At 41.0% G+C, this 18,026-nt stretch overlaps 1 protein-coding gene across 3 annotated transcripts in view; it reads right to left on the bottom strand.

Moving 5' to 3' along the window:
• ALCAM (activated leukocyte cell adhesion molecule) overlaps window positions 1–18,026 on the bottom strand; it is a 117,928-nt gene that overhangs the window by 34,593 nt on the left and 65,309 nt on the right. For all 3 annotated transcript variants that reach the window (XM_032679615.1, XM_032679618.1, XM_032679616.1), the window contains exon 2: window positions 1,320–1,420. In XM_032679615.1, the coding sequence (XP_032535506.1) occupies window positions 1,320–1,420 (101 nt within the window). The remainder of the gene's footprint in view (window positions 1–1,319; window positions 1,421–18,026) is intronic.

Genomic DNA, 18,026 nt, shown 5'->3' with positions numbered 1-18,026 from the left:
ACAACAGCAACTTAGGCTTTTTTTGTATGTTAGGTTTTGTGTCCCTTTCCATTTAGAAGAAGCTGTAACATCTCTATTTGCTGCTTGGTACTTGTCCAACATAGGCAATCCAAATGCAATGGAAAGAGATAATGCATTTATTTTTCTCAGAATATCCTTGCATCTTCATAGAGATGGATTTGTGTCTTCCCCAAAAAAGTCAGCAGACTAAAAAATACATTGCAAAATGTAGGCACTCCACCTTCTAAATGCTCATATGAAACAGTTTTTCTGTCCCTTTTTAGGGAAACATTCTCCACAGTCTTCTGACTTCATTTCCCAAACATGCTTGCACGAAAAGAACTATTGAGTGGACAGGGGCTGCAAAAGCTGCAAACCTGAAGGTATAAAGGAAGTAGCCAGGGGGGAATAGGACATAGCCCCCAGGGGCAGATATTCTGCTGTAAAATAGGCTGGTGGATGCCATTTGCAAAGAGAGAGAAAAAACTACACAATATTTAAATCCACTGTCAAACTAAAAATCATCTATTACTGCAGGTAACATTTTTTTGAGCACAAGAGGATATTCAGGTGAACTTCACAGAAGCAGGAAAACCTGTTGTCTCGATGTCAGTCTGAGAAACAAAAGGGTTTTGGTATCCCAGGGGTTTTTTTATCCACATATGCTTCCAGGCTTCATTTGACTTTGATGTGCTGATTCTTCTTTTGACCTGGGATACTCATCACACACAGGAGAAGCTCATCCTGTACAGGATAAGCAGGCTGACCAACACACCAAGAGAGCACTCACAGTTTTGCCTCTGTTCTCTGCCAGAAACAGCAGAGTGAAACTACCAGCAGTTCTACTGAGGTCAGCTCTGCTCTCTTCTTCTTCACTGTGCATGAGACACAATGAAGCACAAAACAGTTCCGAGTGACTGTCAGATCAACCAAATGCAGGGACAGTGCTTTCCCAGGGACAAAGCAGGCTCTGCTTCAGGCAGCCTACTTCAAAAGTATTTAAATGTACACCGATGGCTCTGTCAAGCAAGCGAGACACCAACTGGGTAACATGCCAGAGCTCTAATACAGGTTGGCAGAGAACTCTCGAATAATTATTTCTCTTGAACAATGAGATGAATTCCTCAATCCTCTAATCTGTGCTTGGCAGAAATTATACAGTTTGGAATCTTGAAGTCTTACAAACCCAGGAATAAATGCCTTCGTATCTCAGACAGAAATCCTATCGTTTGGATTCTTGTAAACTCACACACAGACAAAAAAAAAATACACATCATCTTATAACAGCTCTAATAAATATAAAGGTAAGCTATACTTACATATTTCCATTTTCCAAACATAAGACCTTCTGGTACTTCTAGAGGACAAGGCATAATTATAGTATCTCCATATATTGCATTAACTGTGTACAATCCCAGAGCTAGAGGAGAAACAGAAAGAGAAGAAACAATTTTAAGTGTCTTCCTGAATTCCCATATGCTTGCTGATGTTTGGTTCACAAAAATTACACAAAGCAGCACCACCTTCTTTGCAAATGGTTTTTTTCCAGCATGTAGGATTTATCCTCAAACCCCTAACAAAACAGGATTCCTGTCACTAAATTTGTTAAGTAAACATTACAACCTTTCCAGACCCATGTTTCCTGCTGTAGTCAATGGAAACCAAGTGGATTTCCAAACAGGATTGCACCCACTCAACTAGATGAATAGATTCACTACAGTCGCTATCCACAGCTATTTTCTCAAACTTAAAAACTTGGAAAGAGAAGTCGCTAAACCTTTATTTTACTTCATCTGAAACACCAGACACATCTGCCTGGAAAAGTTACATTGCAATGCAATATTTTGAGGAGGCCAGCAGAGAAGTGATAATTTGACTGCTGCACTACATTAAAAACTTAGAATAAGGAAGAAAGAAAAGAGAATGATGATATTAAAATGTTGTGTTCCCTAAAACCTGGGAAAAAAGACCTCTAGTCTGCACATTTAGATTTTGGAAAAATGAAGTGAAATGCTTCCATGAATTATTTAAGAACAACTTTTTTAGAAACCTCAGCACAATGTTATTGCGCTAATGCATATAAATTTACAGAATAAAACCGACCCATTTATTTTCATTGTCCAAAACACGTGAATTGAACAAAAACAACAGACCTTAAAGTGATGAAATGTTAAAAAGCAAGGAAGTTTAAAGGGGAAGATGTTACAACTTGGTGCATTTGCTACAACGCAACACTGCTTTGCTCCTGTTCTCCATATTTGCCTCTTGCTCTCTGCTCCTTATACTGGAGAGAAGTTTTGCCTCTAGTGCTTGCCCAGTGTCACTGAGAGAGTGTGGTGGCTGCCTGCTCTCACCTGTACATCTGCAACCTGTCAGGGTTTTCTGCCCAGTGACTCAGGATTTCCCCCTTCTCTCTCCATTTGCAACTGTAGATTTGAAATCAAGGCCTTGCTGCCAAAAAAACCTTGTTTACAAAAAAGTAGTAGGATGCTGGTGATGTAGCCAGGTGTGCCTGAGGTGAAACAACCAATCCTTCTAGAAAGATTACTTTTTCTGGAGATTAAGGGCTTCTTGCTACAGGCCTGTGCCCCCAAAGACCTGAGGCACAGACCCCTTTGCTTTTCCCAAGTCCTGAGGCAGCTGCTGGGAAGACCCAACAATTCTATCAAATGCATACAGGCACTCTATTGGGAGGTTTTCCAAAGAACTGTTTTTTGTTTTAAACAAAACTATGCCTTTTCAAGGAGCCAAACACTGAGTTCCTTGCCTGCAATTTAAACTAGAGAGACTCCAGAGCATTTTTCTCGGGTGAGGACTTCAGAGCTTACTGTTAGCATCAGCTTGTATCTATCATTTGTATCACAGTGATGAATGAGGCTGTGGCTTGTGCTGTGTTGTACTGCACAAAGAAATAGTATTCTAAAATCCTTCCTTAGAGATGCTACAACCTGGATGGCATCACATGGTTAAGGCAGAAAAAAGCAGGCAAGCAGGCTGGAGCTCAATGGACTAAAGGAATACAGGATATAACAGGCACCACTACCTGCATTTATCTTAAAATTTCTTTCCTTCTCACTGCTCCTTTTCAACAAAAGAGCTGTTATTCTTCTGATGCTGTTATGTATAATTAGTCACAAAAATGCTTTAGGTGCATTATTCACACTATAAGGACTGGATGCTCTAATTTGCTATATGGTTCACAGAGACCAGCTCTTTTCTAAATGACAATAACAGTCGGTCCACTAGATGGTGCTGAGTAAGAGCAGTCTGTAAAAATGAAACAAAAATTTTTTAAAGAAATCAGATAACTTCAATTTCATGGAAACAGGACCAATGTTTTACAAAAATCGAACTATAAGTGGACTTCAAAGCTGAAACAAAATTTTCCCTTGGCCCTTCCTTGCAATCATCCTCATTCTGATCACCAGGAGGGGAGCAACACAATTTTTGCAAGTTGAATCCTGATTTTCACTTCAGCTAGAGCTAGAAAAAACTGTCCTTTTTTGGCTCCTCTCTCCCATGAGTGAAAAATTACAACAGACTTGCAAATATATATTCAGTTAGTAAGTTGGTTCTACCTGTTCAAATTCCAGTTGTGTCATTTGGTAACTTGAAATTCTGCAATGGTATTTTGCATCACATGGAAAACCAAAACCTGCTTCTCTTGCTGTGAGATATCGCTGTCTGGGGAAATACTCCCTGTCATTAGGAAAAAACAAAATAGTCCTCCAGAATCTGTAAAACTATTCTCTCCTAGACACCCATTTAGCCCCTGCAAAATTGCTAAGGTAGCAAGTATACACTACCAAAGACTCAAGAAACAGCCTCACCATGATGAATGAAACTGTTTCTGGAAAGGATTTACATTTATAGCATTCAGAGCAGGTAACTGATGAACAGCCTGACAGAGGGAAAGACTGGCCTTTGATTTTAGAAATCCTCTTTCAACTGAAAGGCATTTCTTAAGATAAACCACCACAAAATCATGACGTGCCATAAATTCTGCCTATATTAAAATCATACAGGTTTCTAAGAATTTGCTAACACAGAACCAGAAAGACACAGGTTTTACTTTAAATGCAGAGAAACAGTCCTTAAAGGAATATAGGAGGTCCTGCTGCAAAATTTTCTCATCCCACTTTTGTGGCAACAAATCTAGGACATTCAAGGACTGCAAACTAATCGAATAACTGCAAACTTTCCCTGCAGGAACTGCAGTAATTTCCACAAAACAACCCTACTAACCTATATATTTAAGAAATGAAAAAAAAAGCACCTCAACAGAATTGGGAATTCTTCTCTCTGTTGCTATTGGACATATTTGAAAAAAGGTGGGATGAAAAAGAGAACAAAATGATTGTTTATTGATATGACAGCGCCTACCATCGACCATTATATTCTGAGAGCTCTTTACATAATTTCCAGCTCTTTCTAAGAAAAAGAAAATAAAAGCAGGATCTACAAATACATAACAAATTGCTCTGTGCCCTAACACGACACAGGGTCAATGTCAGAGCCCTCTTTTCTCATAAACTGCAGGAGGGCACAAAGGCAACTGTGGGGAATAACACTAGGAGATGTCACTGAACATCGCCTTGCTCTATTTCTGATGCACCTTTCTCTAGCTAATAAGAGCTCAGACAGCTTCCTTACACAATTTTCAGATGTTGCCATATAAAACTGAGTCAGTGCTGTTAATAACACCAATAATTCAGAGGCAGGATCTTGTCCCACGTACAACAAGAGAAGCTGTACTTGCTAGGTCTAAATTACACCTATATATAAGGTTTATCCAACTCACTTTCCTTCTATTTCTTTACATACAGGTTTGAGCAGGCTGAGGTTTACCTCATTCCCCTCTCTTTGATCCAGTGCTGAAGAAACTCTGAGCCAGATTAAACCTTTCCACACAGGTTCAAACATGGGAAGAAAGCAGCAGCATGAGGTATGACAGCTCAGAGAAAGATCCCAGCAGGACACTGCTAAATTGAGATGACATTAGCTATTGATGCTCTTAATGAGAGTGCTTTCCATGTCCCCATGGCAGGGCTAACTGGCATCCTTCTTTATCCCCCTCTCTGCCTGTGTTTCACAAGGGAAGAACCAAACAGTACCCACACGTCTGAGTGACAGAACAAAAAATCTTGAACAGAAGCTTAAAGGCAGAGGATGTGCTGCTGTTAGTTTAGATCTTTACCAAGAGTACATGGTCATACTTCAGACTAATTATTATTTTTAAATCATCAGGATCATATATGAAGAATGGATAGAAGGTGAGTATCTAAAAAGCAGGAAGCTGATACTTCTCCAAGGAAATAACAAAACCTGTAGGAAGTGTGAGGAAAGCAGCCATGTTTTCCACCTCTGTCTTCCTTTTGCAGTACTGAAACAACTTCTTGCCACAAACACATCTTTTAAGTGCTTAAGAGTCATATTTTTGTGAAAAATGTAAAACAGAACAAGGGCTGTTTGAACACCCTTAAGATGCAAGAGACTATGAACCTGTGTCTGAAAACTGTGACTAGCAGAGGTACTGCCCGAGACTGATCTTCACTGGCCTGCTCAGCTGCCACACAGCACAGCTTAATTCCAGTTACTAAAGCAGTGGAAATCTGGGGAGCTGAACCTCCCTCAGTATCTTGGAGTCCACTGATTTAAATTATATTTTATATCTACAAAGATGTCCGGTATTTTCCTTTTGCACTGAGTTTTTTACTGCTGATGCTTCTGCCCTGGCTGGTTCAGCACTGACGCTTTTTATTACACTTTTTGGACCCAAGGAGCAAGGTCTCATTACCAGAGAACAGCAGGATATATTTGCTGCTATGGTTCTTCGCAGCAATCAGCAGCATCGAGCAGGAGAGGTCAATTAGCAGCTTCTGGAATGGAAGTGTCCAAACTCAAGAGCTATTATGTCTATTTAGCACCTACTTCAGAAGCTGTAGTTAACTACTTCAGAAACTCTAAATTAGAACTAGCACTCCAAATCTTTACTTGAGGCATTAGCCCTCCCTTTTTTTCCAGGTAGCCCAGACTAGCCTGTACTAAATATAATCTGGGAGGTTAAAAAGCTCTGCCTCTTGAAATAAAAATTTTATTAAGTTGCTTGCTATCATCTCCGAAGTAGAAACAGGTGGATTTTTCTTTCTGCCATCCACTTCCTAGAGGCATTTCAACTATGTAGGCATACACATAGGTCCTATTGACATCCACTTGGGTACATCACTGGCTATTTTCAACTCAGTGTCTACCAACTCCCCGTGCCAAGGATCTTCTCCTCCAGAGCTTCCTTCCGTGCTGCATGGAAGCTGGACTCCTCAGGTAGGACTCAGCTTTAACTACTCTTTCTCCCTCCCTTTTCCTTGCCTGGCAAAAAGTCACTTTTTCAATAAGCCCTTTAGGAGGCCTTCAAGACTTTCACAATAGTGGTAAAGAGAAGAACATACACAGCAAATGTGCCATGGACCTCGTACTTCCCCACCTGGGCCTGACAGAGTCAGCTGAAAAACAAGGCAAAACCTGTATGAATATAATGGGTCTTTAATAATCCTTTTTGCTGAGCCACAACAGTCAGGGAGCCAGACATTGCCCAGTCTTGAGTCTGTACATCTCTGCAACAGAAGCCCACCTGCATTTTCTCAACAAGCTCATCCTTATGATCCAGCTTGCTCTACTGAAAACAAGCCTCTTTCACATGAGCTACAACAGGCAGTCTAATGCACAGCTCACAGTGGTCATTAATCTTCTGACATAGCCAGAAAACACAAGATACACTTCAGGATGCCAAAGGACTGGTTAAAGTAAGTGAAAAAAAAGCTTGTGTTATCAAAACTCATGCATATGACAACGCCTATTTCAGCTGGGTGGCTATGATCATTCCTTGTTTCATATGCTGGGCATCAAAAAAGGGAAGCAGGGCAAACACTTCCAAGAAAATTCAAACACTGATTATCTTCACCATACAAATATGATTAAAAAACAAAGGGGTCTGTGTTTGTTGATATGTTACCTGATATGGCTTATATAAGCAGTATATTGTTTCTTATCTCTACCTGTTTAAATAGTGAAACAAATCCACACGGTGGGTGACTGTGACATCAAAAGGACTATTAGTTACAAGACAATCATCGATACTATCCAAGAGGGAAACTAATTGCAGATAAACATATCCACCAGTATTTAATGCACCAAACACTTTTAAAGCAACGTAACAGAACTTGCTGAAAGGTTTCTTATACTTTATCACAGTATTTCTTCAATTAGTTTTAACCCTGAATAATATTAGAGCCCAGGAAATTTTAACACCAAAGGAAAAAAATCCTTTATCATTTTATAAGCACTGATGAAATGGACAGCAATTACCCTTTGGAATCATCACTGCTCACTTGAGCTCTTTGAAGATGTGAAGTAACTTGCACATTCGAGACTGTTCATAATTTGTTTGGGAGTTTTTTGGGTTTGGTTTTTTTTTTTTTGGGGGGGGGGAGGAAAGGGAGGAAAGGGAGAAGATCCAACTCAAAAAATGGTTCTGGTTCTGGAAGATGTTGAGTTCCTTTTGACAGGCTTGTCAGATAAACACCTACTTAACTTCAAAGACACAAGTAGCCAAAACCACATAAACAGGAGCACACACTTATGTGCTTAACACTGATTTTGGAAAGTACTCAGGCAGAGTAAGGAGATGCGGCTTTGCATCCAGCAACATCAAGGCATCAGGCAGTACACATCAGGAAACAGGCAGTGTATTTAAAGCTAAAGAGATACTGAAAATGCCAGAGAGTAGGCATTAAGTGCCAGCAGAATTCAGCTATCATCACCGCACACGAAGCATTAAGTGTGTTTAAAACACACAGAGTTTTTCTTTATGAATGAGGAAAAAATCCTGAAGGAAACATGTCAGCACTTCAGAAATCCTCTCTCATGAATACTAACAATCACTCCTTTCTAGTTCCATATAAACCAAATGTTTTCCTTAGCAGAACAAAGAAATGAGCTATAATTAGAAACTAGCTAACTTGTCCCATCTGGCCAAGGCTAAACAGGTTCTCTCACCTAATCAATAAAAAAATCCTCAGCTCCCTCCTTCAGGAGGACTGAGCTCAGTGCGTGCTTCTCACTGGCTCTTCTCTTTGTAGTTCAGCCAGTCATGAACGGCACAGGACAGACAGCTTTCCTACACATGCATATAGTTTGGCTTTCTACATAATCCTAAATGTGAACTCCAGACTGAGCCTCCGTGAGTTTAGGTCCAAAATCCCATGAAGCACTTCACCAACAGTTTTCAAAGTCCCACAACATGACCAAATAGAACTCTTGAGTGGTGTGCGCCTGTTCACAAACCTGACTACTCAACTGCTGTTTATTTCACTGAGGGCACTTTCTGCTCCAAGACTTCAAAACATTCAGCTGTTTCAGTAGTTTGGTGGCTATTTTCCCCACTTCCCACGCTAGAATACAGCTTTCAATCTGTATACACCCTGCCTTCCTGTAAGATTTGCATGTAGCTTGATTTGGAACTACTTTAGCAGAAGCTTTTGAAAAGATTGAAGGAAATTTCTCCACAAGGTACAGGTCTTAGAAAAAGTTATGTCCTTCCAAGAGCAGTGGATGCCCTCTGTAGTGGATGCCACAAGTGTGTAGTTTACAAGGGTTATCATTAGTGTAAGCTTTACCCTACAGAGGTTCACACTGAGTACTTCTCTGAACGTTTTCTGTCATCATTACTGCTAAAGCAGTACGCTGGAGAACATACAGAAGAAAAGCTTCTTCAGTTTAAATGTACCAAAACACCTAGATTGCATCTAAATAATGATGACTAATAATCTTTTGTCAGCTTAAGAACTCCAAATGTTATATATAAAACAATAATCATGACATTTTATAAATAATAATCATCAGAAGTTCCTAAAATTTTTGATAGGTACACAAAAGAGATTTGTACACAGTCATACTCCTTTAAAATTTGAATGTCCATCATTAAAGGCATTATTGTTGTCATTTAAAGTGAAACAGATACTGCTTTCCAAGTCAGCAAAACTTTCAAACTACATAAAAAAGCTGTTACTAGCATTAGCCTCTGCAAAGCTTGAGACTAAATGAGCAGTTCAAAGCTCAGTAACTGATGAAAAATGCTACCACAAAATGAACTGCTTGTGTCAGCACATCAACTTACCTACCTTACCACCTCAGCCTCTGTTCCAATGCCCAGATCCAAGAAGACAAAGGAAACTGCTAAGTCTAACAGCTCTGAAATGGGACCAGAAAAGCTCTGCTTTTTAATCCACTCCCTTTTAAATCAGGAAGGCTCCAAAATCTACTAAAGAACTGGAAGGAAAACCCATGAGAGCCACGAGTGCCTTTGTAGCACATGTGTTTTGTTATAGCAAGATTTTCCTTTCAAAGAGAAAGACCTAAGCTTCTTTTCCCAAAACACCACTCCAAAACATCAACTGTGATTTCAATGGCCTTCTAATCACACCATTTTTTGGAAACCCTAGCTTTTGACTCAGAATCGCATAACTCTACTTCTAGATTCAGTGCTAATCCAAAACCAACCATATTTGCGGATTTGAATTTTCAAGTCCTTTGAGTAAATCTTACAGGTTTAAAAAAGTTACACATATAGCAGTGTTGCTGTAAATAGGAAAAAAAAGTAATGTAATTCCAAGCAAATGAGACTTAGGGAACAAACATCTACCTACTTTAAAATGCTTGAATTAGTACAAGGCTAGCAAAGAATGCTTCCACAAGATCCGGTGGACCACGTCAAAAGACACATCCAACATTGGCAAGTTGTGGTCAGAATCAGAAAGCCCAGCTGTGATTTTTATAAGCACCATACAGTGGAAAACAGTTATTTTTCCCACAGTTGATGCTGCAACTGAAAGGTCACTGTTAACGATTTTCTTTGATGCAAATTTTTACAAAATACTGCTTTAGGTTAGTTCTCATCATTCAGAGGAAGAGATAAAATGGTCAACATATCTGCTTAAAAATACTTCTGTTCACGATGGTGCCATGACTAAAGGAACTATGATTAATTTATTTTTTTAACATATTAGAAATTTGAGAATAGTTTACTAAAATAGTTCCAGCATATGGTGTGGTTTTTTACACACGGTCAGGCACATCTGCCAGGGAAGTGAGTTATAGCTTACTAAAGTCTGATGATACAAGCTATCTGCCAAGAGATGAGGAGCAAATGTGACTCAGAAAACAGTTTCTGAGTCAATACTGCAAAGAGTTTTACTTTGAAAATTAGGTATACTTTAGGTATTCCTAATTAGACAAAATGGGATCAACAAAGCCTTTGTGGCTTGGTGAAATTTCTCGCTCTTTCTGAGGTTAGCCCCTGGCTGCTCCTGCAGCATACTCCTGTCATGCTTCTCAGCTGCACTTCTAAAGCACATCTCCGTTTGCTAAAACTACTCAAATTGTTTTTATCTTCTCATTATGCTAGTCAGCAATGCTGCTGTGTATCCAATAGCTTAAAGGGACTTAAAAGTTTCTACTAGGTCCAATAAAACCTGTAGCTCAAAAATAATTACCTAAAATTCCCCATTATAATTTACTCTGAATACTTTTTTCTTTAAAAAAAAAAAAAAGTCAATATCATACTAAAAAAAGAGCTGTCCTTTTTGTTTCTTCATAACTTGATATTGGATGAATATACCCCACAGGTTAATAGTGTAGAAAAAAACCACGATATATATAAAAATGCTGAATAAAAGGATAAACAGTTTGTGTTTGTCATATCAGAATTATGAGAGATTTTGTTTTGGGACTCTAAGTAACAGTATACTGCCCTGTCATCCTAGATTTTAAGTCAACGTCCATTGGCAGCACACCAAGGGAGAAGACAAGACCTTCTGAAAAAGGAGGATGAACTTTTGCTGCTTGTATCCTTCCCCTTGCACACGCTGCTGCTTCACTGCAGTGAGAGGTCTGGGAAATGGTGGTGGAGTGGAGATGGCAAAGCGGATCCAAACCTGTTGGCTCCTCCCAGGGGCAGCTGGAAGCAAAAGGACTTTTTCTCATAGGGTGAGTGAGACACTTGGGCTCCCTTCCTACCATAGCCATTAACTCTTCCCATCAGCCTGCATGGGATTAAACCAGCAAGAAGAAACAGCAAGAAGACAAGGGGGTGGTCACTGCATCCCACTTGGTCAGCTGCTGTTTCTTGGAAGATGCAATCAGAGACGTGTTAAGACTTCTGTCTGATTGGCACTTAACCAAAAACAGAAGTGGCCTCAGTCCCTGACCCAGAGTGCTCCTCTCCAACTATCAAAGACACAGGAGGAAAAAAAAGTTTTCTTTCACACACACTATGGTCCACAGCACCATCAAAGCATATGGCAGTTCGTCTATATACAAGTATCCCCTGTAAGGACATCCCTTTAGATTCTGGTCTGAGGATCCATAACCAGGTAAGAGCAGAAGGAACAGATGGACTTTCCAAATACAGTTGTTTCAGGGGTTAAGCACAATCTAAGAATGGCATGTATTATTGATCTAGGCTTCAAGTCTTGCATCAAAACAAAGGAAAAGAATCCATGCAAGTCTTAGCTTTGGAAAAGCAGCCAATGAGCACTATTTTCTACCCCCTAGTATCAGCCAGATGCAAGGACACACACAAAGCCTACAGCATCATAGAGGAAATCTGACGCTAAATCAAGCTACTCCAAATTAAACACATGGAAAGGCTCCATGGCCACACTGGCAAAGCCAACAGCAGCATTAAAACTGCTTGGTTTTCCTCACTTGCCCTCTGTGCCTTTTCGACTTCAATTTAGTGAAAATTGCATAGATAGGTTTGGCAGTACAGGAACAGATAGGAATTATCCATATCTCCCACTATAAAAGTAAATAAAAAAAATTACCGAATTTCTTGCTAAGTGAAAACTTAGTAACAATTTATATTTTACAAAATATCAACTTCCCAAAATATGTATGCTTATTGTACACTTATTTAAGCTTGAAGGAGTCTCAGGAGAAAAATGAAGGTATCAGAAAGCAAAGTATGCAAAGTATGAGGGGAAAAAAAATAACACTCAAAATTAGGGAAAACAAGGTAAAAAAATTTGAAAAAGTGTAGTTAAATCAATGCCACCACAGTCCTTCTATGCAAAGGAAACTCAACAGCAGACCACTTTCCTTCTATTCTAATCACTGTCCTCCTGTGAGTTGTCTGCCTAGCCCACAGTCCTCCTTACATGAAGAGGCACTTTCCTTCTACCTGTCTAGAAAGTTGAAAATTAATGCCTCACAGGTCTCAACAACATAAGGTTTTTTTAATCATGCTTGTTGCTCCTCTACTTCAAATCATGATTTGCTCTGTCAAGGAATCCTAAAATACAGAAAAAGGCCAGATCATTGACTGTGTTCCAGATCTGCAAACCCACCCTTCTCCATTATCTGCACATCCATCTGGGCATTTGCTTACTCATGCAAAACTATCCCAAGGTTCAACTCCCCAGCTTCTGCCACAGGCTTGCTGTCTGCTATCCACACTCCCTTCTGCCTGCAGCAAACAGGGTTCCAGCAAGCAGAGAAGACCCTGTGAGAAGAAGCCATCACTTTTATCAGTGCTCTTAAACATTTGCAGAAGCTACAACTATATTGCTTGTAATAACCCCATACACCCTAATAAGAAATAAAATATTTGGTGAATGCAAGTTTGATAGAAAACCTGCAGAAGCGCACAACTCATTGACAAGCTGCTGAGACAGGTACTCAAAACTGTGCATCCAATACTGTGCATCACAGAAAAGCATTCTTCCTACCTGCCCTTCATCAAGGCTGTGTGATCCACAGCTGATTAACACCGTTCTGTCACACTTGCCTACTGCACTCACACTTACCAGACCTGCTGCTTGCTGGTTTTAGCAGTGTTTATTTCCAAAAAAACCAGCTAGAGTTCACCACAGAGTAAATAATTACCTGTGACTGTAATGTGTATAATGAGTACAGAACATTATTTTCAGTGAATAAGCTTCACTTGTGCTGAAAATCAGGTGCTAATCACCTCAAAAGAAAAAAAATGGCCTTGCAGAACTTACAACTTCAAAGGGCACAGATGAAGGACAGATTTATCCTTCTGTAACACTGAGTGGGTGGAAAAAGCTGTACATGCTTTCAACAGAACACACTGGACAGACACCCCTGCAGCTGATGATCAGCTTTTGGCTGCTCCACCTTTTTTTCCAACTGCCTTCCCTACTGATAAGGGAGAGAGCATTGCAGATGAGATGAATTTAGCCTCCTCAAATCATCAACAGGTCTTTGTTACCTGGAAACAAGACCTATCATTTCACTGATAGCACAACAACATAGGTGTGAAAGGGGAAAAGCTCATTGAAAGTATAATGCTATAAATCCTTATGATTTATGCTAAAATAAGTGACTGACAGCTCCTCTGTGGCTCTCTTTAGATTTAATAGGCTCCTCACAGACACAGCTTTTTACATTTCACAGATGCCTGCAGCCAGGCTTGGTACTGGCAACTGTCTCCTGCTTTAGGAGGATGAGCTGAAGCAGATGTGCACTTTCACCAACAGGAGAAATCAATATCACCTTCATTTCTGGAAGTTTTGTATTTGCCTGCCTTTCTTAACCAGTATGCTGAAAATTAACAGGTGTGTCAGCAGCACAAACTGCAAACAATACACAAAAAGGAACAATTAATGCTACACAGACTCTTATTCAGTGGTGAAACAGACACATGGATATGAAGATATGTAAGGCTGTTGTGACTTTAGTGCCAATCATTTCTACTTGTGGATATTACTGACATGTGTGAAGGTATGAAATGCTGCCAAGTATCAGGTTCTGCTTCTGCCTCATATGTATTTACACATGTACATGCATATACAAACTAGCTTCTGATGTGCTATTACTTTTCTTCTTTGCATGAGTTGTTTATTGTTTTTACAAAACCCCCCACTACTTAAAATAATATGAAACATATAAAACAATGCTGGAAAGGACCACACAACTGCAACTCAGACCTGATGAATGCATTCTCAGCTTACAACAATCTTCCAATATACCATTAGACCATATAGGTACTGTTCAGTTATTGAAAAAATTGATGTAAGTCTCAGATGTCTTCTGGAGAAAACCATGAGCAGTCAGAAAATGCAAATTAGGATTCCCCTTAATGTTTTAAATATAGGTGTTACTTTCTGGAATTTTAAAACATAGGCATTGGTTTCTGCAAATACAATGCTGCTATGAAGTCTAAAAGCAGCAGGATACATTGTAAGGACTATATGTAGGCCCAGAAAGGGAGTTACTGTAAGTGTGTGGAAAAAAAAAAGAGAAGTTTAGTCTTTCAAGTATTTATACACCTATTTATCTTCAAGAACAAACAGTGCCACATCATAAGGGTGAGGGCACGAAACATCAGCTGACTAGGCTTCCCTCCCTGTTATACTCTTTGTGGTAGAGTCCTGAAAGTCCAAGACCCCATTCGTAAGATAATACAGAGACACAATCAAATGATTGTTCAGGGATCCAGCTCAGACCAACCTTATGTGGAACACTTTATGATCATAGAATCATACAATCATGGGTTGGAAAGGACCTCTGAGATCACTGAGTCCAACCCTTGATCCAACACCGCCGTGGTCACTAGACCATGGCACTAAGTGCCACATCCAGTCTCATCTTAAAAACCTCCAGGGGCGGAGAATCCACCACTTCCCTGGGCAGCCCATTCCAGTGCCTGATTACCCTTTCTGTAAAGGATTTCTTCCTAATATCTAACCAAAACCTCCCCTGGCAGAACTTAAGACCATGCCCTCTTGTCCTGCTGCTGGTTGCCTGGGAAAAGAGACCAACCCCCACCTGGTTACAACCTCCTTTCAGGGAGTTGTAGAGAGTGATGAGGTCTCCCCTGAGCCTCCTCTTCTCCAGGCTGAACAACCTCAGCTCGCTCAGCCTCTCCTCATAGGACTTGTGGTCGAGTCCCTTCACCAGCCTTGTTGCTCTCCTCTGGACCTGCTCCAGCACCTCAGTATCCTTCCTGAACTGAGGGGCCCAGAACTGGACACAGCACTCCAGGTGTGGCCTCACCAGCACTGAGTACAGGGAAAGAATCACTTCCCTGGACCTGCTGGCCACACTGTTCCTGATCCAGGCCAGGATGCCACTGGCCTTCTTGGCCACCTGGGCACACCGCTGGCTCATGTTCAGTTTCCTGCAAATCCACACTCCCAGGTCCCTTTTCTGCCTGGCTGCTCTCCAGCCACTCTGTGCCCAGCCTGTAGCGCTGCAGGGGGTTGTTGTGGCCAAAGCGGAGGACCTGGCACTTGGCCTTGTTGAATCTCATCCCTTTAGAATCAGTCCAACTCTCCAGTCTGTCCAGGTCCCTCTGCAGGAGGGACCCCATGGAGCCACTACTAGAGCATAACCCCAGCCCAGTGAGTTCCCCAACTCCAGGCATGGCATGTGCCTATGCCACAAACAAAACCTGCTACGTAGTTTGCAGGAAGAGAGAAACTCTGGGGTAATAAGCTACTCTGGCTATAGGGAATGTGTTTGCTACATGCCACTCACGTCAACACAGTCCTGAACAGCAGTATCAGAAATTACAGCAGCTGCACAGACTTGGATGCTTGTAATTTCAGATTTCAATCTAAATGGTTGAGTAAACAACAATTCCTTCAGAGTAGCCCGCCCTAGATGTGTGGCTTCCAGTGCAGAGTGGCTACACTTATGCTGTCATTGAAACTCTCTGTAAACATATATCTTGGTGTGGAAGTCACCGCTTTCTCCATACACCTGTCAGAAACTCTGTGGAGAAGGCAGCCGTGTTTTAGTTAGCATGACAGCTGTTGCAGTGCATCATGCTCCTGTAAACTGCACTAATGCCCAACTGCACTTTAAAATACGTCTGAACATCCTGTTTTGACCTACATATTTGGGCCATAATTACCAATTTCCCTGTCTAGGTGCTGCTGCCGCTGCCCCTATTGCCACTTCTCCCTGAGCAGGAACGCAGAAGGTGGGTCTCCTGAGTTGTTATATTGATTTGTGGAAGGAGCTTTTACCTGTACAGTGCTATTTATCCGTTTTTTGACACTAATTCTTTACTCAGAGAATTACCATTTTGCAACAACCACTGAAGACAAGGTGTTTGCTATGTAGCCCACGTGTGGGCCAAGCACACAAGCTACTGCAGAGCTTGGCTGAAGCAGATCCTTTACGAAAGGCAGAGCGTTTGAGTGCATCTTTATGCCACAGTACTGCAAAGTGAATGAGGTACCCTACTTCTCCCAGCAAGGGACTGCTTCAGCTTTTGGTAAGTTGAAGGCATCCCTGAGTCAGTCAGGCACAAGTCGTCCTGCTGTGCTGTGGCTCTAAGGCCATCATGCCTGAGGGGACTCCTACAGCACCCACTACCTACAGCACTTTCTAACCACCACTCTGTATCAAGAGAAATACAACCATCCTGGGTACCTGGCGGAAAACACTTCTGAAAGGCCAAAATAATTTTACAGCTACTTCAAGCCATCTCTTAGTGTCAGGAAGGATGTTAGGATAGCTCAGAGGGTCAAAGGATCTGGCCTCCAAAGACAAAATTGTAGTCTTCTGTCTTTTGAGAGGATGCAGAACATTTTTAATAGTCTCTACCTTCTGTAAAAACATGCACTAATTAGCACACATATTTTAAAAAATGCTCCTATACCTAATTATTCTAAAGAAAACCTGAAAACTAGTTAGTAGTTCTGGATCCTCTTTTTTTTTTTTTTTTTTTCCTTTCTGGAGCCAGATGGTGCCCTTCCTAAAATATCAAGGCTGAAGAATTATTTATGTGAGCTTTGACCATGTCTGAACAGCTCAGGGAATGATGTATGCTTTTAATGCCCTGATACTGACAACAAGCCTTTTTACTCTAAATTAATGGGAAACAAGTGCTGCACAGTGAAGATAAAAGTGACTTTGTGAAGTTTTATTCTTTAGAAGTTGTCCTTTGTAACAGATCAGTGTCTTTGGAGAAATGTCAGTGGCAGCTTGTCTGACATAAGGGAGGGATGCCACAGCACATGCATGTGCTCACAACACGTGGTATGGATTGTGTGTGTACAGTGGGAATCAATGGTATTTTCGGTTGGTCTTAACTGGGTCTTAAGAAACAAACAAACAAAAAACCTACCCTAAACCAGCTCCACCACATACACAAACAAACAAAACCCCTGAGCAACCCATGCCCACCTTCCAGCAAAGCAGTAGTTGCCTTTAGCCTCTCACAGGTAGAAATCAGCTTTTTCAGCTGATTTGCTTTAACTTTTTTATATGCTTTTCTTTTTCTTAAATGCATTTGATATGCAAATTCAGACTAAAAAATAGATGTTCACAGCATAAACCAAAACACAGAATTACAGAATCACAGAATGGTTTAGGCTGGAAGGGACTTTGAAGATCTTCTAGTTCCAATACCTCTGTCATGGACAGGGACATCTTCCACTAGACCAGGTTGCTCAAAGCCCTGTGCAGCCTGACCTTGAACACTTCCAGGGATGCAGTAAAGAAGAGTGAAGAGGCTGGGTTTTGAGAGCTGGTGCAGGCACTGGGTATAGACCCCTTGGAGCAGGGCTGCAGTGCACCCCCTGCTCACCAGCTGGTTCTCAGTCTTTCTTCCTTTTGGAAAGCAGGATGTGGACCTTTGAACAGGAACTCACAGCTTCTGCACAGAAATGCTGTGAAGCTGGACCTCTGGAAACAGGTCTTATAAGTACCTTTTAAAAAGAAGTCAATAAGAAACGCCAAACTCTCCACTTACAGATTCCTTGTGTTCACCAGTGAATCCCAATGCGTTTTTCCCTGGACATAACTGCTTTTATCCTTGTTTTAAAACACATACAGTGTCTTGACTGCAATGATGAAGAAGGCAGCCAGCTGTGGCAGAGATGGGATGGGTAGGAAGAAGCAATGGACAGTTGGCACAAAGCTTTGAACTGGGTGACAGACCATCAGGCTGCAGAGTTATAACAGCATTTCATGTTATACCCTTGGCATTATCC

Source organism: Chiroxiphia lanceolata, chromosome 2, assembly GCF_009829145.1.
Source record: "Chiroxiphia lanceolata isolate bChiLan1 chromosome 2, bChiLan1.pri, whole genome shotgun sequence".
Lineage (NCBI taxonomy): Eukaryota > Metazoa > Chordata > Aves > Passeriformes > Pipridae > Chiroxiphia > Chiroxiphia lanceolata.
This window is presented reverse-complemented; position numbering and strand designations above follow the sequence as displayed.